The 25,131-nt window shown below is 39.9% G+C and overlaps 1 protein-coding gene across 4 annotated transcripts; it reads left to right on the forward strand.

Annotated features, from left to right (window-relative positions):
• Positions 1-1,871: 1,871 nt before the first annotated feature.
• On the forward strand, positions 1,872-25,010 carry LOC111264551 (monocarboxylate transporter 12). Of its 4 annotated transcripts, XM_022840556.2 has the most exons (12): positions 1,872-3,052; positions 12,111-12,218; positions 15,176-15,615; positions 16,171-16,265; positions 17,554-17,697; positions 18,808-18,958; positions 19,185-19,324; positions 20,260-20,369; positions 20,482-20,635; positions 21,452-21,543; positions 21,747-21,915; positions 22,343-25,010. In XM_022840556.2, exons 3-12 carry the CDS (start codon positions 15,230-15,232, stop codon positions 22,618-22,620), a joined length of 1,719 nt encoding a protein of 572 aa, XP_022696291.1. In that variant the 5' UTR covers positions 1,872-3,052; positions 12,111-12,218; positions 15,176-15,229; the 3' UTR covers positions 22,621-25,010. The 4 variants fall into 4 exon arrangements, with proteins under 4 accessions (XP_022696291.1, XP_086826243.1, XP_022696292.1 ...); XM_086970117.1 differs by lacking the exon at positions 12,111-12,218; XM_022840557.2 differs by lacking the exons at positions 1,872-3,052; positions 12,111-12,218 and adding an exon at positions 14,197-14,533 and having other exon boundaries at positions 15,183-15,615.
• The last annotated feature ends 121 nt before the right edge of the window (positions 25,011-25,131 follow it).

Consider the following 25,131-nt stretch of genomic DNA (forward strand, 5'->3'; position numbering starts at 1 on the left):
AAGGAGAGTGGCACAGACGTTTCCAAACTTGAAGATTTTTAGAATCGAATCTTGCAGGACAAAGAGCATCGAGAGGAGAAAATTTCAAACAACATTGTTGTCACCAATGCCAGTCATTGCTTGTCGCGCCAAAATAAGTAAGCCTATTTTGGCCCAGACGACATGATCACTACTGAGTTGTCATCGCGATATATTTGGCTGAGTGTCAGCTGTGTCTTAATCCGCTGACGAAATCTCCCCGTTGGTCCGGGTGACGCACGACACGAATGACAAGGCGAAGGGGTGATATGTCATCACTGTCGGTAGTGCGGGGGCTCTAATAGCATACGGCATGGCAATACCTTCTATTGCAGATCTGGTCGGTTGCCCAAAGCTTCCATCATTCGAGCTACTTATGATTTCACACGTAGCGTTCAATATTTATTAAGGGACTCTCGGCCTCTTTAGTAACCCGCGGAGTTTAGGGCTCTGGCCCGCAATGTTATCGACGTTTTTGGCACATACGATTCTTTTTCCATACGATTGACTGCAGAGTTGGGCGTTCGCGCTGTAGTCACCCACTCGACTATACATCTTTTCCCTCCTATTTGCCTGTCGCCTCGTGAGCCTGAGTAAGTCTTCGGCCTGCCGTGAGGCAGGCTCCCTTTCCACTCACGGGATTAGTGCCCTTTCCCTTAGAAAGACCGAACATGAGAGCGCTCTGATTGTAGCCGCAGCGGCCACGATGATTTTGCCCTGAACTCTCTCTTTCTTTGTCTCTCTCTGACTCGCCATCTGTTTCTCTCGCCCTCCAGGTATCTACATTATGATCGCAATACTGTAGTACACCGATATTGAGCCGTCTCGTGCTTGTGCATTGCGCTCTCTCTGAGTGCCGCTGCTGCTGCTGCTGCTACTGCTAATACTGTTCTGATGCTATTCCTTCGCCATTGGCCTTTTACATGAATCGCTTGTCTAGCGGTGATGCTTCGTTCGTCGCCTGCTGTCTCTCGGCTCGATCCTTCTATTCTACTCTTTACACTTTACTTGCACTAGTACTCTGGCACGGTCTGCCACGAGATGCTGCCAGTGCTTTCGTTGACTGAGTGTTTGCCATCGCCGCTGTTTCCGCTGCTTTGCTTCACCTTACGGAAGCAACTCCAGCTGCAGCAGCAGCAGCAGTGGTGGCCGCAACAGGAGTACGTACGCCATAAATACCACCAGAGGCAGGAACGGCAATCGTACTACGATGCAGCGGGTTGAAGCTATTCTTCATCGATCAATGCTTTTCTACTAAGGGACAACGGACACGGAGTCGAGCGAACGACCGAGTGTGTCCGTTCGAATCGAGTTGGCTGCAAGTCGGTGGTGACCGCCAACAACAACAAATGTAGACAACACGTGCGGGAAAAATGAAACGGAAAGTTCGCGAAAATGGCCGAGTCATAGGTTGTTTAACTAGTTCTTGCTTCTCTCGGCTGAAAAAGAAAAGTTCGCCAAAACAGGCAGCTAACGAGAACATATCGACGGTGTAACAGGGATATATGAACGTTCCTCTGGTGACATCGGCGACCAATCCAACGTATACTGCCTTCTGCTGGCTGTCTACATTCGACGTTCGTTGGTATCTCAGTACAAAGTTACACATAAATCGTTCGCGCGGCTTGCGTTACCTCTGTCGCTGTTAACTTTCAATGTTAATGATTTATCGAAATGCATCCGTTTTTACCATAGTCGGCAATACCGCTAATGACGAGCTAGTTGAGAACTTAACGTAATTACGAACTGCGTAATCGACCGATCGAGCAGTATGTCTGCCTAATAACCTATGAATGTGTACCAGCGTACTAACGGACATGGTGCCATTTTCGCCGCTGTGGTTACTGTTCGTGGTATTGCCGTCGTCGCGGACACCGTCTTACGACAACGTTGTACGAAGGCCGTATCGGCCACACCAAACACTCTGATCAGTTTGTTCGACGCTGGAGGGCGGGCGAATCGCGCAAGAACTGGCTTTAGAGTGTATGCGAAACTGTTCTAGTCCTTTGAGCTTGCGCATCCGTTGCCTGCTTCTATCGCTCGTGCCTTCGGTCAATTCAGCGTTCGAAGATGTGCAGTGACCCGTCGCCGACATCGCACATATAAACGTATATCGTACATTGTTCTCTGCGTGTGTGTCTTTCTGTCGGGCTTCGTGTGTGCACTTATGTGAGTAAACCGTCTGCCTCAATGTTGCGACGGTTCGGTCGAGCTACAGTAGATGTAGCATTGCTGGCCTCTAGTGCCTACATGCGGCATGCTGGTAATGTTCAATGATGACCTTTACACGACGACATCTGCCGTGGGGCAACAGCATCAAGTTCTGATACTGAACGGAGAGTTCGCCGCCTGCCATTTCCACATCTTTATCAGCACTTGTATTGCCGCTGCTGCTAAAAGCCTCGTATGTATTGTGAAACAGTATTTTGCAAGCGCATACATCAAACTACTTACTGTTGATCAATGTCAACGGCCAGATGTGTATTGTATATGACATTGTGCTTATTGTTAGTGAAGAAAGGATCACTAGCAGGACATGGTTGCTGCAACCCGGCGAATTCTTATTTTTGCTCGCTGCGAGTGGAATGTCCCGTGATGAAGCTATTCGTAGAGAAACTTGTCGTGCTATAACTGCGGACTATGTGAGGAAAAGTTTATTGCTTTATTAAGATGTACAACAGTGTTCGTATTGCCAATAGAGAAAACAGCATCGAACATCATAGACGTTTGTCTTCGACCTCTAGTGTTGTAGTTTTCGGGACGAAAAAAACAATCCCAAAATTGACCACCGACAGTCATTTAGGCACTGAAGCAATTTGCCACTGTGGTGGGGCTGATTTCGATAAGTAACGATAAACCCGCGAACGCTTGTGCTAGAGCAATTCACGGTCCAAAAAAGTGCTTAAGATATACGCGCGCGAAGGGTTACGCTTTTTCTCCAGGTCGTCCATCCCTGCAGTGCTGCTCGTGACGGTGAATAGTACGTGCGAGGCCGGCAGCAGTGCTACCATTTTGACGCGGCTGCACACGAAGAGTAAGTAAAAAACGTTCGATCTCAAAATAGGTTGTATTCACACAGTTAATGAGCAAAGAAAAACGGTCCAAAGTACTTGCCTTAACAAACGTAGATCGATCGATCACTCTTCGAGTTGGCCCCTTCTGTCAACGTCGATACTTTGTCACACAAACGCCAACGTTCTTTTATTCGAAACACAATACACTGAATTCTTAAATGACCTCTAGCATAGCTACTATATGGCTTCGATTGTAACAGTTAACTTTTGTAAAGTTAAACCATTGAGTTACAAAATAGTCACGGTTTGTTCCCGGCCGGAATATGTATTAAGCCAACAGGTACGCTATAGTAAAATGCTATATCCAAAAAGCATTTACAGCTGATTTCTAAAAGCTAGCTTGTCCATATATTATAGAACCGTTGTCAATCAAGCATAGAATGAAACAAATACTAAGATAGATACAAAACACGTCTTTAAAGAAATGTGGCTGAGTGACGTTAACACTTTTTGGACTTTCTCTTAGAAGTTTACATTGGATTACAATTGGGGTGAAGTAGAGCTACATGTAGAAGTTATTTACGTCAAAAATACGGATATATAGAGCTATCTGAATTCATTCAGACGCGATGTTTGTTATTCTACAATGGTATCGACGACTTACCATTCCCTATTATTATTATTAGTGAATTTTCAAAAACTGTAACCCTATTCCCCACGTCCTTTGATAGTACCACATACAACATAGCAGCCCTAGAGAATAGCCAGTACTATACATTCTGAATCTTATTGAACACATGTATTTTGTATAGTGCTCAGGTTTAGAAGTACTCATCGACTTTAACTAGACGGCACTACTTATAGTTAATGGGTTAATCGTGTTTTTTCGGGTACACTTTCGAAACACCTACCGTGCTTATCAGGAATGTGCCAAGCCCACAGATCGATAGCCCTGATGCTATTAGTTTGTTTCTATTGCTCTCCGAAGAAAGTTTATCGTATCATGCCCGCCAACCATCGTGGGGTCGCTTTGAGTTCATTACACAATGCGTCCAAAATCCAAATCTTCATTAAGAATTCCTTGCTGTGCTTGTTTTTATTTCTCCAGAGTCTACCAAATTCGTGACGCCATGTGTTGGAAACAGTATTAAGAGCTAATTTCAGTATCAACATTGCTTTTAGGGAACACACTCAACATACGTGTACGCAACCATAGAAGCAAAGACGATTTATAATCGTGGTGACATTTTGAAACGCAATGGCATTCTTAAGAATATATGACACAGTGTCTCATATTTAGTACCATACAGGGCAGTAGGTATTTCACGCTTAAAGTAGTTTTAAACTGGTCGAAATCAGCCAGATGGTTAATGACACATGAAACAGCGAATGATTCGGCTGGTTCTGTGATCGAAAACGGCTAGATTAACTTCGAATTTTTCTACATGTACGTGGTAATCTAAATCCATCGATCTGCGTCGTAGGTCGCCGTTTCCAGAAGGGAATACGTCCTTTTTTGAAACAAATGAGATATGCCATCTTTCTGATCACTCGTTGCCGAGTTCGTGGAGTAATGTCCACCAGTCGGCCATTTATTTGTTTGTTTGCGTTTGCTTGGTGCTGTACTCAGCGAAAACCCGACAGTAGTCAGCGGCGGTAAACGTCGAGTCATATATTCCTCTGGCAGCTGTTCGTTGATAATCTCGACACGAAGCGCAAATATTTAATCGTTTGGACCTAAAGAAAGAAACACGTCTGAGAAGTCAGAGAAAGATGACTTAGTCAACCTATGATAATGATTTCCTCTGCTTTGTTAATACTGAAAACGATCAGCCTTCTAGCGGTTTCTGAAACGTCGGCACAATGTGACTAAGCTTAGATTACAAAGTGCCTTGTGCATAGCGATCAGTTACTTTTTTTGAACAAGGACATTCAGCATCGCGTACGTGCTGTGTGCACGGTTTATAAGCATCAAGCGTTTTTATGATTGTCACAAACCAAATGGGAACAGCGACATGTCAAGCTTCTACACGTGTTCTATATACACTGTGATGCCTTTTGTTGCCGTTTTTAAGAAAGAAAAAATAGGCATAAAGCAATACGTTTATAATAATAAATATAAATAATAAAATTTATAGAAGAGGGTGCAAGGAGTGTTTTCTTCTAGTAAATTTTTTGCGGTGTCTCTAAATTAACATAGGTTTAACTATGACTAAGACTCTTTTGCCATAAATGCACCAGGATTACTGTAAAATACTGAGCTGCCATTCAATATAGGTATACGAACTATAAATGCTAATATCAAAAAGTGGTCACGGCTCATGTCAACCCTGTCTTTCTCGTGTAAAGTACGTGTATGCTTTTGCGTATGTAATCGGTAAAAATGCCTAAAACTTTACAATGGCCTGCGCGGTTCTTCTGAAAAGGCGAAGAAGTCCTAAAATCGGTACGTACCAATGTAACAGCCAAAGAAGGACAGGATCGTTTTTACAGTACCGTGCTAAACAGTTGCGTTGGCGTGTTTAATTGAGTAGTTCCAACCGTATACACACCTGGGCCGCCCTCATATCGGCCGTCTCCGTGGAAAAATTGCCCAACAATGATAACGCAGGTGTTTAATAGCACTTTTCTGGAGAAAAACGTTGTCTATACATGTTATATTTTGGGAAAGAATGAATTAAATCAGGACTCTACCAGAGCGATAATGCTAATCAATGTGTAACCTCCATCAGACAAAGCCGTGTTTTAGAAGACGAACGAGATGACCAGAACGAAAATCCTATCATATTCTATTATTATGAAGCAGGTTACGACACTGTCCTTAAAGGACCAACGTGAAAGGACTACAGTTTAATTAGCGTAATTGAGGAAAGACTGTTTGATACTGCTGTGATGTGTCTGGCTGAGCGATAGCCCAGTAGGATATGTCAGTTCTGGCACTAAATTAATTGATCGACAACTAAATCTCAGAGATTAGGGAACCTTAACGTTGTACTTCAAGAGATTATCAGATGAGCGTGCTTGGGTGCGTGCAAAATAGATGCACGACGAGGCATCTATTTTGCAGAACTTTTTTTCTCAACAGTGTCTTCATTGACATCGTATTGGGTCACATTCAATTTGCGTATGCATTTTAGAGTATGAGCAAGCCCAAACTCTAAATCCTAATACGAATTATTGGTTGTTATTTCTGATACTAGTCGTTCCAACTCATGTCGAATAGGCACAAGCAAAAGTTGAACAAAAATGCCTTCAATAGAGGCCACCATTACACAAACACACACACAGTGTAATATACCTACCGAAAGTACGTTTCAATATAACCGATCGTGATGAGGCTCAGCCTAACACATAAAATTGCAATACTATATTGGGGCAATACTCAACAACTTCTAAAGGAAATTGAATTTCTTTAACAACCGATACATATCGAATTCGGCTGCTGACGACGCAACGGCACGGTAAACCCTACAGGCTGCCGTAGTTCCACTGCATGTAACTAGCAAAGTTGTACTATTCCTTTGTGGACCGAACTAAAAGGAAGATTGTGATTAAGCTGATGTATTAACTGACGCATTATGCTGACACCCGCAATCGGGTTTCACAAAAACATTGACTTTAACACTATCTACTAACATAATCCACTTCTGAAAATTTTCTACTACTTAGATCTCGATGAGTTTGACCCTGATCGGCTAACCTCCTAGAGAGAACTATAGCGATAGAGAGACTGTGAAAGATAAAGAGCCACCAACGCGACTTGCTTCCGGCCTCGGAAGGACGGTATGGTATAAATCGACCTACCCTTTATATCTGCGAATTTGCTAAGAAATATTGAGATTGCTTCCCCAGTCAACTTGTGTTGAAATTCTTCAGTAGAGCTAAAGATTTCAACACCACACATATCCTCTCTCTATACTCGACCGCGTAGTACACAGTTTCATAACATCTCAATAACCAAATCTCAAAGCTATCATTAGAGAAATATTAGCAAATATGTGAAAAAAATTATTACTCTTGCCGACGAAGGCTAACTACTGAAGTATTGTCGGCTTCAGCACCCTCAGCAGGCGACTTCTCGAAATAACACCAGCGGCTGGCCTGTGTATGAGTAAATATTTGAGACAACAATTCACGAACATATAAATATAGCAAATAAATGTAATTGTCTGGTCGAGTTTAAATACGTTGGCGCTCGCTTCGCTTGTGAGGCTCGCGCCTTACATTTTTCTTCAAGTCTGCGTCTCTAAATTCAGTATGAGTCTAGCAGATGACTCTTATTTGACTAAATATCTTTAGACGTTATGGTTGAGGACCGACAAAAAAACTGTAAATATTCAAATAAAGCGATAAACCTAAGTACCTTCATTGATATTAATATGACAGCTTAAATTCTTGAGACATTATTAGGTTGTGCCTGAATATGTGTCAACCAGATCTAATTATCGCTGATGTAACACTGCTCATCTTGTTAGCTAAATATTATTATCTAAGAAAGAATGTAGCGTTGTTAGAAGAATGCGGTCGATTACATATAATAAGTAAAACCGCTTCTGAATATAACCAACATTGATTGGTTGCCTTTTAACAAATGCCTAACCAAAAGCAAACAAACAAAATAAGCATAAAATACAATAGTTTTAAATGAACTTAGATGACAGCGACCAGTTATTTGAAAAAAAAAATTACTCATATATGAGATTTACTACTATAATAAGGTCTTACTCTAAACAGACGTTATCTTATGTTTAAATATCTATAATATGATAACAGTGACCGCCGCAGCTATTTATTTAAACATTTTACCTCGCCATAAGGTCTTTAATACAACATAATGTTACTCCTGTTCATCGTCATCATCATTGTTGTTTGTTGATACATTTCATTTGAATTCTCCCCGTTAACAGTTATAGTCAATTAGGCGAAAACGCCGTTGAACCGTTCCAGCTTAGCGTAAGCCCTTATTTTTCACCTAAACGAACATAAGCCAATTGCATTACACCACTTTTCCGATGTCTATGTATAGAAATTATGTAATCACATAAGGATACAGTGGGCCTTAATTGCCGAGTAGTTTGAGGGTACCAATAGTTTTTCAATTATCTCATACACCTTATAATGCAAACGGTAAAAAAGGAAAAAACGGTCGCGGAAAAATCCTGGTATAGCCAACTAGGGAGGCTTGTTCACTAACACTAATGCTATATGAAATCAACCAGCATTTAAAATTTTCTTGTCTATCACACATACATAGGTAATATTTATTCACTTTCTAAAATATTTTTTTAATTAGCTATTATTAGACAATGATTTTACTGGAACGGTAAGCTAGTTTCAGTAGGAACTAAGATTTCTAGTAGAGTTCCTTATCTAATATTTAGTGCCGTTTTTGACGGCGACGAGAAGTGGATGTCTGTGCGCTTGAGTTTTAAGCGAACTGCTACAGAAGTCGGTAACTACGGGAGGAAAATAAGGTGGATTTACGCGATCGCCGTACAGAGGAGTTGCAAACGGGTTGTCATTTTTCGTACTGGCTCGCCCACCGACGGGCAACTCGTTCCCTGTCCCCGTCTTCCCATTTCGTGTCTTACCGATAATGGTTTAACCAACACGAGATGTGTTTGCGACACTGCGCTTCGAAACAATGAATATAGCAAATCGATCACTAGATACGTCTGCAAAAGTAATAATAATGCACAGCATATATGTACGTATAATTCAACGCAATACACTGAGCGCCATATTCAAATATGGATGCACGTTTGGGTGCTTCCTTAATCATTAACTATGGAATCAGAAGCTGATTTACTCAACGCTTCTGATAAATGATTTATCACAAATATATGCGCGGCTATATTAGGATGCACGGATTAGCGAATTTAGAAATTATGATCCCTAAAATGAACAGCACGTGCCAGTGTTTTTCTCACACTGTGAATGTGCATACATCGAAACAGGCAAAAGGTTACTTGATGACTAATAGGAAGCGTCCAACGATGCAAGAGCACATGCTCATGGCACGCTTGAGTGCTACGATAAATAAATGCGCTGAATAAACAAAAGCACAGTAGATGGAATCCATGTTGGGAACAGTCAACTTCATACAGGGCTAACAAGATTTGTACATTCACAGTAGAACTGTTTACTTCGATTGAACTTCAGCGTTGGAAATTACCCTATCAGCCCCCAAAGACGTTCCTGTCTGTGAGCGAAAAAGGATCCTCCCGCCTGATTTCAAATAGTGACAAAATCTGGGAACTATATAGATATACAATAGGAAAATGCGGCAAAGCGAACATTGCCAGCTAACAACAGGCTTAGATCCTGTGTTCGAATTTTGTATTGATCACATCAGGGCCGAATATGATGACAATGGTGTGATGACTGGAAAACAACGGTTCAATAATCAGAGAGTAAAACATTCAAACAGACGTCTATCTACACAGTAATAACGTGTATTCTCTCAATTTAGTCCTAAGGGTAACGTTTCTTATCCGGGTAGGCAAACTGCTAATAGGCAAACGTCGTTTACCATAGACATTCTTGACTCAGGAAAAAAAAACTCTAAGGAGAAGCATAAATAGTCCTATTCCAGATGGGGTATAGGTGTGATAGGTACAGTCATGACATAAAAAGTCAGATAATCCCCAATTTTTATCAGAATTTTTACGATTTTTCTGAAGTCCAGAGCATTGTGTATGTCTAGCGGTCAGAAATAGATATGATCAAAAATGTACATCTGGATTGCGCTTTAGAAGACTAACAAACTCACCTGTAGAAACATATACGGCAATAAGGTGCGTTAGAAGAATAGAAACATACTCTTTTTCCCATTCAGAATGCGCATGTTTTCAATGATACGACACGTTAACTAGATAGTACCGGCGAACTAGGAAGACTACTACATACGGAAATCAATATGATCAGTTGTAGGCGGGCGTTTTGTAAATGAGTTGACTAACGATGCAAAGATGACGATAGTTACAGATGGATCTACCACAGTGAGACGATGACGTCGCCAATAGCAACATCCTAACACAGATGCAACATAATAGAAAATAGCTATAAGACAATTTTTAAATATAACTTCAGGTCGTTTCAACTAAATAATGTGTTGCATTCGATATTCAGGCTAAGAATAAGGGCGGCTATAAAATATGTACGTAGATCTGATCTCATGATCACCTAAGCCATACTCGTCTCTCTCTCTCTCTCTCTATATATATAAGGAAATTACGTATAGTATTCAAGGTGCTATGTGAAACTACGTACGCACTAGGATTGGGATTGTTTACATAGATCCGTATGATTTATGTGCGGTCACGCGAAAGGCTGAACTCCACAGGTAAATTATTAGTCGTTTGGCCTCCATTGAAACTTGTTGAACAACTAGTGTGTCTGTGTGTCATATTATATTCCAGTATGAATAGCGAGAATAGAAGATACCATCTGTTCCAGCTGGCGATGTCCTACAACTCAGCATGTGCCTTAAGCATAGGGATATGTTCATAGTTCTTCTTTAGGCAAACCTTTTCAAGTCACTTAGACGGACCGTAGTATCTGGAACTAGGCGTTATGAGGAAAAACATGAATAAGCCTACCATAGAATATGATTATTTATAAATCTTTATTTAAAAAGCAGTACACTTATTGATGTTCACGAAGTGCTTGCCTGGTGGCAACACAGCCGTCTTCTACCGAATCTAAACTCGTTTCTTGCTTCCAAATTGGACTATAGTCAATTTCGAACAACCTTACCGACATAATTAAACGAGAAGACATTCACCTGACCCTAATAAATCAGCTGAATAAATAAAATGAAGCCGGTCCTTTGATTAGGACACTGCACATACGACAAATGTTACCAACTTTTTGCCTCGAATACGTGCTCACAAGGAAATAGAATGAAAGGATGGTTTGAACGCAACGGTTTGATTTTTGTTTTTGCTTCCAGCAGCTACATTTGTTCGATTTTTAGCAGATTTATGCGGATCCTTATTTTTGGTTGTTCAATGTGACATCTCTCCAAATGCTTTAGACCTTCATTTACGATACATTGAGGCTTCTCTAGCAGTATACTTTTGGCAAGAATCGTATGCGCTCTTGTGTCTGCTAAGCCTATCGTTCATGGGTTGTCCTAAGTACGACTTCAGACACAGGTTCCCTCGATTGCAATTTTTCTTTGATGTTGCAGTGCTGTTAATGCAAGTCGCGTGACTGAACTCAATTTGTCGCTTTAGCCTAGGAATCGAAGAGCTAGATTAGGTTGTCCTTCAGGACCCGTAGGGTTCTGTCCGGGTCCACGTAAACCTGCTCGCCCAATTAAAGGATTTTTTACAATGCTCTAAGAGACGCCCATTGCCGGCCACTGTAGAGGTGCTATTGGCGATTATCGCGCGGCTACTAATGAACTAGCGTAGACCTAATTGATAGGTCGGAGCCGGGGGCCTGCCTAATGAGTTCAGTTATTGCGGCTATCTTTGCCTGATTATGACATTTAATGAAGAAAGATTTTAATCTGTGCTGTATTTCGAACTCGCTCACTTAAGGAAAAAGTTATCTTGTTTTTGGGTTCGAAGCTTTCCGACTTCTTTTGGATTTAGGGTCTCTACCCTATCAATTTTGGAGACTTCGCTTAGGTCATATTTTAGAAATGATTTTACGTATTCTTTTAACAAATGAGTGAACATTGATAATAATAATAATAATAAGCACTGAGTGCTGATACAGTTAGATAATCTATTGGTATCTTCGTACAACAACTTCGTACAATCGTAACAAGTGCTTTAATATCCATATGTTTCGCTAACTTATCCCTTAAACATCGCTTAAGGACATCGAAGATTCACAAATTCCGGACTTGATTTTTTTCCAATAAGATCGAAAAAAATGGACGATCTATGTAGAGTATTATAAAACGTAATAGCAGAATGCACTGGCCGTAGACTGCAGGGACTCCAAAGTTGACATCCAGGCTGCAGAAGCGAGCTGGTTCAGATGAACAGTTATGTAAGGATTAACATTACAGTATAGGATAGAAAAAAGACGACGCCTTGTTTACTGTCCTTATTTTTGTAGCTCTTTTAAGGTATCTACAGCACTGGGTCTGCTTTCTCCAGTCTCGATTTGTGGATGAGTGGGCATAACCTGCGCCTCGTTACTTCGCAAGTGATCCTCATGAATTCTGTAAGTAGAAAATAGTTTTCAGTGAGAACTTTATGCATCGTGTGTGATGCGGATCCACCAAGCAATAATATGCCATCCTTGCCTTAATTTGACGCGCAATGGCGTAAGATGCTGTAGACTACCAGATTATCTATGAAGCTGCGCCAACCTAATCTAATTAAAAACAAATATTGTCACAATTTGCTTTCGTTCATTTGCACCAAAACTATGAGAGTGATTATTTATTAAATATCGGTATCGGTATTAAGGCTAATTTTTAAGGAACACATATAGGAAACTCTGCGTGGGGTAAAATACACTGCATGTGAAGAGGCTCATCGCCTGCTTTCATCCAACCCTATTGATTTTGCCAATGGCTGATCTGAGTGGCAGAATCATTAAGACGTTTTGGTCGGCCAGGCAAATACGTTTTTATTCATGTAAATATAGAAAGATACTAGGTAGTGTACTTTGATCGTCCTAGTAACCGTATCTATGGCCAAATAATGGCCTAAACAAGATGGACCAAGTCTCCCTAGAAAACGCACCAATAACAAATTCTTGAAGTTCAGTTTTAACAATTACAATTCGTTCTATTTGTATTCACTGTGCTTGATAATAAGCGGCTCTATATTACGCACTGCCTGTTTTTATATAACAGGTTCAATGTAAAATCATTTGTGCATTTGTTTTTATCTATCACAGGTGAGCTGTTCGTGGTTAGTGACACATATTTAGTATTGCCATAATTTTCTTAAGGATGGTGGACGTGAACCCCAAAGAGGAGGTACCTCTAGAGTTTAAACGATTTTTAATACCTCAGCGTGTGAACCGCTTTTCTGCACGCCTATTTTGTCGATCTTTATGTTTCTTTATTTTATTTTTTTTAATGTACATCTCAAACGGAGAAAAGCTTAATTTTATTAAAACCGTTCAGTCGGTTCTAAACAAGCGAATGTTTGAAAGGCGAATTTTCTTATAGGCTCAGGATGTTTTTATAATTTTAATATAACAGTATAAATTGCTATCCAAAAGCGCTGCTAGGCTAATATAAGGTTATTAGGTTATCATAGTACCTGTTAGTGCTCATTTATGGCATAAACTTACGTATCCGTCTATGTGTGTGTGTGTGTGTGCGCGATACGGCGAATGACAGAATCAAACCAGGAAAGAGCAAACTGTGCCACTGGCCTTTGATAACCTTATCTCTTAACATTCTATTTTATTTAATTTGCTAAGACGCTACTGCTAGCAAGAGCGACAGGCCCATCGTGGTCAAGGGTCCTGCTTAGGTGTCGCTTTCACTTAGGTTGCCTTTTTTTCGGTTTTTCCATTTTATACGATATGTGGCTTGTCAAGCGTCTTAGCACCTATCTAGTGTGCTGTCATACCAACGTTTCCGTAAGGCCAACTAGGTATCACCGAAAGGGTGGACCAGCCAAGGGATACCAATGTGTTCTCGAAAATACATAAGTGGACGATACCTTTCCGAGTACTGATGCTTCGCTTCGAAGAAAAATTGAATAAAAACTGTTTGCTCACTGAAGGCACTGGTATTATTCAGTAGTTCGTTTTCATTTTATTCAGCGGTCGCTCGACAAGTTCGAACGTAGTCTATCAAAATACAAAACAGAAGAAGTTATTTGTCGGTAAACCGACTTCGTTGAGGTTTGGCATGCTAGTTATTTCAAATAGGTAATAATAAATATATAATAAAAATCCAATATTAGTCCACTAGATCGACACGTGTACTCCAGATTAATTATTTTTTATATTTATATATATTTTTTTTTGCTTGATTATCATCGAAATAGTACGATAAGTGCGCACGTATGTACGGGTTTAGAATAAAGCACACGTTTTGGAAACGTCCATTTATCTGGTCGGCACGAGTGGATACGCACTGTTCAAAGAGTCCCACCGCCGTTGACGAACACTGCGTTATCTCTTCATCGGTGAACCCTCGAGAAGAAAGAATCTCTCCATTTGTATCGAGGGACGTCTCCACTGGTGGTGTGGAATTCTGCGAGAGGGTACATTATACCACATAATGATGTGACGGGTGATTTCGTAGCATTCGATAAAGAGTCAGAAACAGTTATATATGATTGACGAGTACGGTGAAGCTAGGGCTTAGGTCTGTGTTAACTATTCGTGATTTAAAAAAGACGGCGGTTTTCGTGAATAATTACGCGACGGAAACAGCGCGGTACCCCATTTGATTCATGGGATGGGCTTGTTTACGAACTAGTAGAAATTGTGTTCTGTCGATGCCGTCCAATTCATGTCGACGAGTCCGTTGTGTCAAGTGCAAGTTGTCAAGCGTTTATAAGAACGTACGTGAAAAATGAAACAGTTTGAATTAATTTATATACCTATAAATCACAACTTAACTTATATTCGTTGCAGTGTATTGATATGAGGTATATAGATCTAGCTCTAATCTTCAAGCTTTTTAAAATCAAAGGACATTATATTATTTTATACTATTATAAAAAAAAAAAAAAAAAAAGTTTACTTACACGCGTAAACCGTAAACGTAAAGACTACGCGTAGACGTAGTTAGACCATCCCGGAAGACCCTTCAATAAAAGTTACATCGTCAAAATTGACTCTATCATATACGGGTCAGCCGATGGGAATTTTAATTACTGTTAGTTATTAAACTATTTTTAATATTTATTTAATTGTAGTTTAACTAGTCGTTTAAATAAATTCATACTCTTGATTGAATTGATTTAAACGATTTGACGACAGTTATCTATTTTTTCTTAGCTGAATTATGATGCACATGTAACTTCCTAGCTGTTTTCGGCGTTACACGTAGGCCACAAATCCAACAACTTTGCGTTCCTTGCTTTACTTATACGTTGAATATGGAACTGGCAAGGAACCTAGTGAACAGTGTAATATATATATATATATATATGGATGCTGTGAAAGCAGTTAAACATTTGACATATTGTGTTGTATTTCAGAATCCAGGTCTCGTTAGCTAGTTACGAGAAGTAGAAAGCGCCAGCAGCAACAATATGTCTAAGAAGTTATCACTGGCGCCGTCTGTTGTATCGTCGGAAGACGACGAACCAGAGGTTCAGGAGATAACGCCTCTAAGCGATCCTGTTGCCAGTGCTGCAGTTAGTACGCAATGTGGCGACCCCCAGGAAAACGGTGCCCAGCCACTGTCAACACCAAAGGGCGACAGCCAGAATGGCAGTATAATGGTTATCGAGAAGCTACAGGTCACGGAAGCTGGCGAGAAACGATCTCGCAATTGTAAAGAGTTGAGAAGTGATGTCAGTGAAGATGGCTGCTTTTTCGGCGGAGGGATTGAGGTCGACAGCAAGAGATCGTGGCTCGTTGCGGTCATCTGCGCCTGGGTGATGTTTTGGACGTTACTTGTCAACAGAACTAGCAGGTAAATAAATTGTCTAGCTACTTTGATTGTTCTAGCGACTACTTCAATTTGAAAATAGAGGAATAATATAAAAAAAAAATTGTAGATGCTATGAATTCGAGCGGGCGAGAATTATCCCGATTTGTTTATAACCCCTTGTGGTAGGCTCCAGAAATATATATATAAAAAAAAAGGGTCCTACCTAGATATATACAAGGGTCTGGGAAGGCCATCAGTAAAACTCCGAGCATTGAATTTAGTCTGTCTTTACGGATACATTTAGCAAATAGTGAATTTTAATGAATTGCTGTTAAGTTTGCATTGTAGATATTAGAAGAGTCATGATTATGATTAATGAAAACCGATAGGTCTTGATTTTTTATTTCACATATACTTTTCATTAGATGAAAAATGTTTTTGATTTTTGCGTATTTTATCTCTAAAACCGCATTAATCACACGTGTGTCTTTTCTGCCCAAAAACAGGTTAGCTGACTGACTAATTTAACGCTGTCATGCTAAAAGCAATTTTTCGTTGCACAAAATCAACGATAGGCTTTCATTTTTTTGATTTCAGTGTAATATTTGTTTCACTAAATGAGGAACTTGGGATGCCTAGAGAAGAGGCTGCCACTCCCTTCTCTATGCTGGGAGCTGTATCTAATATATTTGGTAAGTTATCGAACTTGTGAAGAGGAGTTCGAACGGCCAACTTCTGGGCCAGCTACGCTCACCCAGAGAATTCCGTTAATTCGAATAAAATGATTTACTGTTATGGAACATATACTATAATCATGTACGTTATTGATCATCGCATGTTTGTCAAACGGATATCGTGCTTTGACACGTGACAGAGAGTCAATATGAAGCTCTAATTTAGACAACAGAAGAGTGTGCCGACTCAAACCTAAGTAATTTTTCTAAACGTAAGACATATTTGAATATTTCAGTATTTCAAAGATGGTCGCACATCTTGACGCGTCGTGTAGGCCTACAGCAGGTTCATGACAATCCGAGATATCCAAACTGTTCGACGGATTGACTAAAGACACCACGCAATCCAGTACCGACATACGATGATACACTAGCCACATTGGTGTTGGCCTATTTTGTTAGCATTACAAAAACATTGAAAGCGATCGATTTAGGCGAAACATGAATGATATGGCGCTTCGTAACGCACCGAATTCTACTGGTGGTTTTTCTTTGCTATGCTGGTAAAGGGACAGGTCAAAGGATAACATTCGTCAATAGATCGTTAGATGGATTTCCTTATATATACATTATAGCAGTAAAAAAAGTTTCCAACAAAACAAAAACTAACAATTTCCAAAAGTATCTATTACTAGGTTTCATCTGAATTGTCTCTATCTAAAATCAGTAATTTTTACACATGTTTTTTTTTTAATAGCGTGCCCTTTCCGTGCATGCGTTAGCTGTAGTGAAAGCAGATTTAGCGTCCTACCGAAGGCACAGTGGGAGTTGAGAAATAAAGGGGAACAAAGTTGCTTTATTATCGTTGTTCGCTCCACTCTTCTGTAGATTCAAACATATTATAAATAACGTCTTTCTTTATGGTTCAAGATCCATTTCGCAACACCTCGTGCTCTTCTGCTATAGGGGGTCCACGTTTAAATACACTTACTTTTGTATTTGAACGTAGACATCTGCTTCGTCTGATGCGTTTTCGACGCTTATGTCGTGTTGCGTTTTCCTTTAATAGATATAAAGCAACGAGGAGTAAATATTGATTAGACATTGCTTCAATTGCAAGCCACTGAGTAGACGCAAATTAGAAATACGAATACTTATCGCACGAAAGTGACTAGCGGGCTGGCAAATAGGCGACGATACGTAAGGCTAATAAAGCCAATGGAATGAGTAGCTGAATATAAATTAATTTTATATACATTTTCTCTGTTTGATTCTATGCATCTGCTATGGGGATTGTTAAACGCAGCGGTTGTGAGCGGTCTGCTTATTCGATTGTTGCCATTGCCTCGGGTTAGTGCCTTAGGGACATTTCTCACGAGCTTGGGCATCGTCTTGGCAGCGTCAATCTTCAACCGGTTAGCTATCAAGTACTGCATTGGAGTTATCACGGGTAAGATAAACTATTATCTGTAGAGAAGAGAAAATGGCCGCATCGAGTATATTGATGCAGGATAGACAGATGTAATCGCTTGCTCAAAATAGTATTTTCAACATAAACAGGAGAATAAAACATCGACTTGAAAAAACACTGTGGACCTAAGGCGCAGGAGAATTCAGGCTTGTAGCGTAATCTAAAGCGGTCCATGTCACACGACCCCGTTCAGTCGTCGAACTAATTCATTATCTAAACGGTGACTTCGTCAAGCGTTTCTCTGAAGCGCTTCGAAATAGACATCTACTCATATATGTATAGATCCTATCGAGCAGTCGGAACTAATTCGTCCAGCTCATTAGTTTACGTTCGGTCAGTGCCCCGATCGTGACAACCAATCGCTCTACGCTTCGAGTTGTACATCTGGTATCGCCGTTAGACGTTCCATCAGACGCCAGTCACAATCAATTAAGCCGCCGTATACAATTCGTAATACATTCGACGATATAGAGTTGTTAGTTAACCACCTATAATAATCCATCGTTCCAATAAAATCGTTAGCGATTAGTGAGAAATTTATAGGGGATCATAAAAACGTTTACAGAAATACGTTGCTGAAATAGTACCGGCAATGACGCGCCACAGTGCACTCTTGCTGCGCGCACTCCATAGTAGGGAATCTCCCAAAAGAGAAAATTCCTTGACAATATATATATATGACCGAATAATCATGGCTGATTGAGCAGCTAGAAAAGTTTAAAGGCCCACTGAGCTAAACTGCGTTAGGTGGTAACGGTGTTTTAATATTTGGAGCAGACGCACTCGCCAATTATAAGAAAGCTTGACGCCAACATCATCTATAAACTTTGATTGAAACATTCCCTCCCAAACAACTTGTCGTATGTTGACTAAAGCTGGAGAAGTAATCACACCACTCAATATTTCAATTCTTCAAGGCAAATGCCTTGAGACCTTCAGAGGGACCTTAACCGTTCACTTATCTAACCTATGTATGTTATCTCCCTATTCTAACTTGAATAAAGAATTAGGTTGATTAGATATACATTCATTATGGATGCTACACGTCTACATTATTTTGCTAAAGTTGGGAAACTTTAATTGTTGCAGCAATCGGACAATCGTTAATATTTCCGACAAATATGGTAGCTGTCAATACCTATTTCGAACAGCATCGTACAACCGCTTCGGGCGTCAGCTACGTTGGAGGCACCCTCGTGTCCTTTGTTATGCCAGACGTATATGAGGCACTGGTGAAGAGGTAAACGACAAATCAACAGCCATGCTCACTTCGCAGTAAAAGCTCATTTTCAAGTGACTCAATACTTTCGTTGTCCAAAGACCGCCTATGCGATAAATCCTCATCATTATGATTATGTAGATATGTAATTCTGTTTGTTTTTTATTTAGTAGACGTAGGTATACGCCTGGTTCAAGACTAAGGACCATTGGCCTACTAGCACATATTCCTGCTTCCATTTAAACAGGTTCGGTCTTCGAGTGACTCTTGCCATTATCGGAGGGTTAACTCTCAACGCGCTGATCGGAGCGTTTATTTTACAGGTTCCGGCTCGACCTAAACGAGTCGACGTCAACTTGTGCAATAATAATAATACTTCTGTACTAGGTAAGCCATAATCTACAAGGGCCTCAGTTATCTTCAGCCTTATTCCTTTCCAGTGTGCCTATGTACATATATGAAATAGTTTAGTATGAAACGTAACAGTAGTAAACTCTAAGATTTCCTTTACACACAGTGCAATAGAAATGGCTTATTTATGTTTACTAATCCCGGCTTCGTAATGCGGAGCGTTTTCTTCATCTCTTAGGCTCTAGTAGACAATAGGTAAATTAGGCCAGCAACAGGCACCATCGACTCCAGCAGCTGCCACTTTTTAGGGTAACGCCTCACCGGTTCACCCGTAACCAGCTGACAACTGCTGATTTGCAGAAGGCACATTTTCAATTATAGAACGGGTCACTATTGTAACGTGAAGCAAGCTACATCGGTTTTTGATTTCCGCTTAAGGCACCCGCCATTCATCTGTCCATGGTTTCTGCCCTGACAGTTGTACGCGCATAAATTAGAAAATGGGCCAGCCTCAACCATAGCTCTCAATCCTTCTTTATTCAGATTCGTAGAAGATCATCCGCGAGACCCATTTCTCAGCCCAAGATTTTCTTGGACGCCTTGAAATAACGCTTCGTCCTCCTGGTAGTAGAGCCTTCAACAAATTCAAAGCTTGAACACTTAAACGCTACTGCAGTTGAAACGACTTGATTCTATCTTTCCTAACTCACACAACTTGCCTGCTAAAACCCCGAATGACGATATCCAAGTGAACAGCCTCAGATTTTAAAAATTACGGACGCATTGCGAATTCAAAAAAAAAGCGCCTTGTGAAAGAGGAGATGAACGTGTGCCACGTTTCGTACTCTACGATTTCATAGAACAGGAGTGGTTCTAACGTATAAACGATATAACGATCTGCGTACAATGTACCCTGCCGATAAGCCGAGCTAATGACTAATAGTAGGATGTATTGTGATGGAAATTTGCAGCTGATGGTAAGTCGAAACCAGCTAGACCGACTCTTCAGCTTGCTGAAATCTGGAAAAACCCTCACAAGCAGCTGGCATTCATGAAACGGCCAATATTCTACCTCATTATGGTACGGTACGGAAAAATTTACTAGTCTGAACTAAAAATTTGTATGATTTTCTTAATTGGATACATGTTGTCGGATCAAGGTAGCTTCACTCAGTCTAGTTTATTTACTCTAGGTTTCAGGTATTGTATTCGCATACGTCCTTGTGCTATTCAATGTTACTGTAGTGGCATTCGCTAAAGAAAAGAGCTTTGTCAAGCCCAAACTTACGCTGTGGTTTTATGCAGCGGGTGACCTCGTCGGCAGGCTATTTTCCGGGCAGTTATCCGGTAAGGGCATTAGTATTGTTTTAGTCAAAGGTCTTAAGTTAAAAACAATTTATCCTTTGGGTCGGATTACGACCCGAATCGTTCTAAAACAAAGTTAGTGTATATTTACGAAAGCCATATGTTCCAAATAATAAAAACGTAACTGATACATAGATGCAAACGAGACTTAATAGGTATACGTGTTTCAGTTGTTAATACAGTTGTTGACAAAATTGATTATTTCCTAATAAAGATCTGCGTCGTTGTAGAGGTTTAGAGTAAAACATGTTTTAAACTATGCATTCGGGTTGAGTCTGATGGCTGGTCACCAGCATGAACGTAAGCTGCTAACTTAGGTAGGTACACACGTTGCCATTGTACGGTATAGAAATATAGAGTACTTCAACTTTACACAAGCTAAACGGTTCTAGTAGAAACATTAAAGACTCGGTAGACTCATTTGCAAACGTAGGTTCCATGAAGTCGGGGTAAGTTAGCTAGTTTGAATGCTCGCAGATTACCTACTGAAGATCTAATGAGCGGTTAATGCTCCCACAGTGCCTTATAGGCACATATAATAAGCATATAAGAGTACTTTTAATCTTTTCTTCTACATGTTGCCTTTAGAAAATACAGAACCTACATTGGTGCCAAAATCAACATACAGAGATGCAAGCCTTGTGAAGAACAACTGTGACAGCCACATAATACAAGTAGTAGTCTCTTCATCAGCATGGAGCACTGGATGAAGACCTTTTTTTATACAGCTTATTGTGCGGAGACCGCACGATCCCAGACGATTAAGACCCAAATTCAATGCTGAATCGTATTTTTCAGATCGGGGTTGGCTTCACCGGCGTACCGTAATTGCTTTGGGTTTCTTATTAGGTTCCGTTGCCACCTTCGGCATGACGATCTCTTCGTATCGGGTAGGTCTTTACGTAATGCAATTTTCGCATGCCTCTAATAATGATATAGGGATTATTGTCATACGTAGGATCCTAACCGTTCTAGCATGGTTTATCTTACATTTTTGGGGCTTATTTTCTCGCTTCCGACATAAGATATTCAGCCTCGGCTTCAAGTCTAAGGATATAGGTATTTCATGGTTTTCCATCATGCTTCGTTTCAGGAGGCGTGTTTTGTATTCTGCTTGCTTTTTGGCCTATCGGCAGGCTCAGTGATGATCCTATTTTCTGTGCTTCTTACCGAATATCTCGGATTAGCCAATCTTCCGCTTGCCCTTGGGGTACATTGTCTTGTTAACGGACTGGCTGCTTTACCGCGACATGCGCTTATACGTAAGTATTCATCCTATTTGATGCGTGATCACAGAAAGGACTTTTTTAAGGGATGAGAATGCAAAATGAAAAAAAAAGGGTTTAAAAGTGCTATTTCTTTAATATCAAAGAGAATATCACCTGTCTTATGAATTCAAAAGATGTAAATTTTCAACCACTCGCAGTAGTCGAATTTATGATTGGTTCATATTTTAAGAACTTGTTAAGCTTGATAATTTTGCGATGACATGTGTAAGTAATAGAAATCAATACATTTTTTTAAGTTTGCTTCTAGCGCTCCTCATCGTGAAGTTCTTGCTGCTTACATTGGTACAATGCTGTAATAGGTCACCAAAAGCACATTCGGTCTTTTTACTGTATATATAGAAAGAATATGACTATGGATATCGCATCTAGCTGAAACTGACTGCTTTTTGTGTTCTTCTAGGATTCTTGTCTCAAGATGGCTCGTATTGGCCTCTCTATTTGTTCATGTCGGTCATATCGGTAGTGACTGCTGTCGTGTGGGCACTTCATTGTCTATACATTGATTTTCGATCCCACTTCGGTGTAAAACGAAACCCTTTCGCTGAAGAGTACTATTCACCAAAAGAGATACAATTAGAGAAGAATATCTATGGCGATCGTGAGGATGGCGCCCCGAATACCCTGCAAACAGGATCAGACGCAAATGAAGAAAGATCATTTACGACTGCAAAATCATAGTTGTCATAAGGACCTTAAAGACAATAGTCTAGCGTATAGTTTTTAAACTGGTAGATATCTACAACGGTACGACCTGTTCAGATTACGTGCCTGTAACGTTGGGCCTTCCATATTTTCAATGCTGTAAAAACGATCCGATGGTGTAAATTTTTTTCTGTTATATCGATGGCTGCATTTAACTCCATACAGCACGTACTTGTGCAGAAGTTCGAATTTAAGAGTGACGATTCAGGGTAACTTATGAAAAAAAAAAAAAAAAAGAGCAAAAAAAACATTCGAGTCAAGTCGGGACAGGTCTTCGAGCACTTCAGCACTGATCTGCTACCTCATCTGTTGCGAAAACCGTTTATCGCTGAGCTTAGCTTGTTTTTCGTATTGTCAGAGAGGGAATAGGCAAATATAGCAAAAGTAAAAACAAGTAAATAACAGAACGTTTCATATTAACAAAGATTGCTAGCGTATAATTTATCGTATACGGGCATTTTTGTATATTACTACGAGACGTTCAATCTGGTCAATTTAATTCAGCTATTTGGTATATGCATTTACTTTACGGCGACAATTTATCGGAAGCAGTTCTATGATTTGATAACATCCTCTTGTTCTTGCGGCGACTATAACTCGTTAAGAACACGCGCAAGTCTAAAAGTTAAGACATTTCGAATAAGAGGGTGAACGGGAAGCTTTACTCGGCACTCCACAGACTAGCCGATAGATATATATATACACCCTTTGAGCTGAATATATTCCCCCGATTCGCTGAACCTTGACCAAAGGAGCACCCCCCATTGGATGCATTATACATACGTTATACACTATGCGTTTGTTTAGGTGAGCTGTCCGGACTAGAAATACAGTAGAAAACGTGACTGAGGTTGTCGTTAGGTCAGTACTGCGTACCATTATAGCTCACGTATACTCAATATACTGAGAGTGGGTAAAATGATTGAAGGTTTACACATTACTAAATGTGCAACAGTGTGTCATATGTTAGCAGGGTAATGAGAGCTACGATTTTACAAATTGCACTTTGCAATTGTAGACCGTAACGCCGGTTCGATCATGTGTGGCTTAATTGATATTACATACGACTCATCTTTGCATTTAACGATGTTCCCTATTGTCTCATAATGGTTTCATGTATCCCACGAACATATTACTTTTAACAGAAGTGACATACAGGTATACTCAGAAAAAAAAAAACACAATGCTCAATTTTAGCCCAATTTATAAATAGCAATTGCTAATTGTGTTTAAATATTTAGATACTTATGTGAAGCAAGGAAGATCTATACATATGCATGCGTACACGTCGCTGGCATCTGGCCTCAAAGTCAAGCTCTGTACGTATGTCTATATACAGTTTGCTCTATTATTATTATTATTTATTGGTAAATAACATCTACGAGATCGATACAACGCCCCCAAAGACCATTTTTTTGTTTTTCTTTTTTTTTTTTGATAGCTTAACGGTTTAACCTTTCATTTTCCTTCGTGCATCCAAACGCAGCTGAAGAACGCATATGGTGAGATACGTAGAATAGTAAAGAGAGGTATCTTTACTTTTTTCGGATATCTTTAGTGCTTTAGGTATGAAAATAGTGTTCATACATAAGATGATGCCACTGCATGAAAACGAACACAGTAGCATGGAGGAGTCTTAGCCAGAAACATTTTCTATACAGCAGTATATTTCGCTAAAAGGGGTAAACCACAAATAGTCGGGTGTATAATTCGTTATATATATCTTCTATTGAAGTTTGGCATGCGAACGTAGTGAAACTGGCTAGAAAACACATTGCGAGATCATACTAAAATAAGTTGAAATTGTTACGATGAATGGGCTGTTCGTTGAGAGAGTAAACCTACCCATATATAAAAAAAAAAAAAAAAAAAACGAAGACCCAGTTTCCAAATGATCCGACCCTTTTTGTACGACGTTCCGTGTTCGGTACTCAGCCAACTTCCCACTACTATAGACGTTCGACTGTATAGTTATGACGCACGCCTTCGTAGAGGCCTCGTGGAGGTTACAAAGTTATCAGAAAATTGTATTAAAACTACACAGCAATCTTTCGAGCTAAGATTATAGATGAAATTCGTTCTTGAAACAATTTCATGGATAACCTAGAAATACAAATAATTCCAAGATGTTTCATCTGTGGAAAATCAAGCTTATTGATTGATCAAACTATTGCTGATCTCTTTTTCGTGTTCTACTTTTATACATGCGATATTCTATATCCGATAATAATAAATTACGTTTATATAAAAAAAAAACACGTCAAACACCACGAAAGATTACTTATGAAACTGTCGACATTTGGTCAGTGTCCTTTTGTTTCTTCTTTGTAAACTCTTCAAAGCTTGAAATAGATTATCGAACTGAATATAGACTGTTTTCAATATATTGTAGGTAGCTGTGTGCTACGAAATCCATTTGGGACCGTAGATTCAATAGGTTCATCGCCGAATTTTTTTACGTGTCACTTTCTTGCATGCTTTCAAATG

Source organism: Varroa jacobsoni, unplaced genomic scaffold (assembly GCF_002532875.2).
Source record: "Varroa jacobsoni isolate VJ856 unplaced genomic scaffold, vjacob_1.0 scaffold_872, whole genome shotgun sequence".
Classification (NCBI taxonomy): Eukaryota; Metazoa; Arthropoda; class Arachnida; order Mesostigmata; family Varroidae; genus Varroa; species Varroa jacobsoni.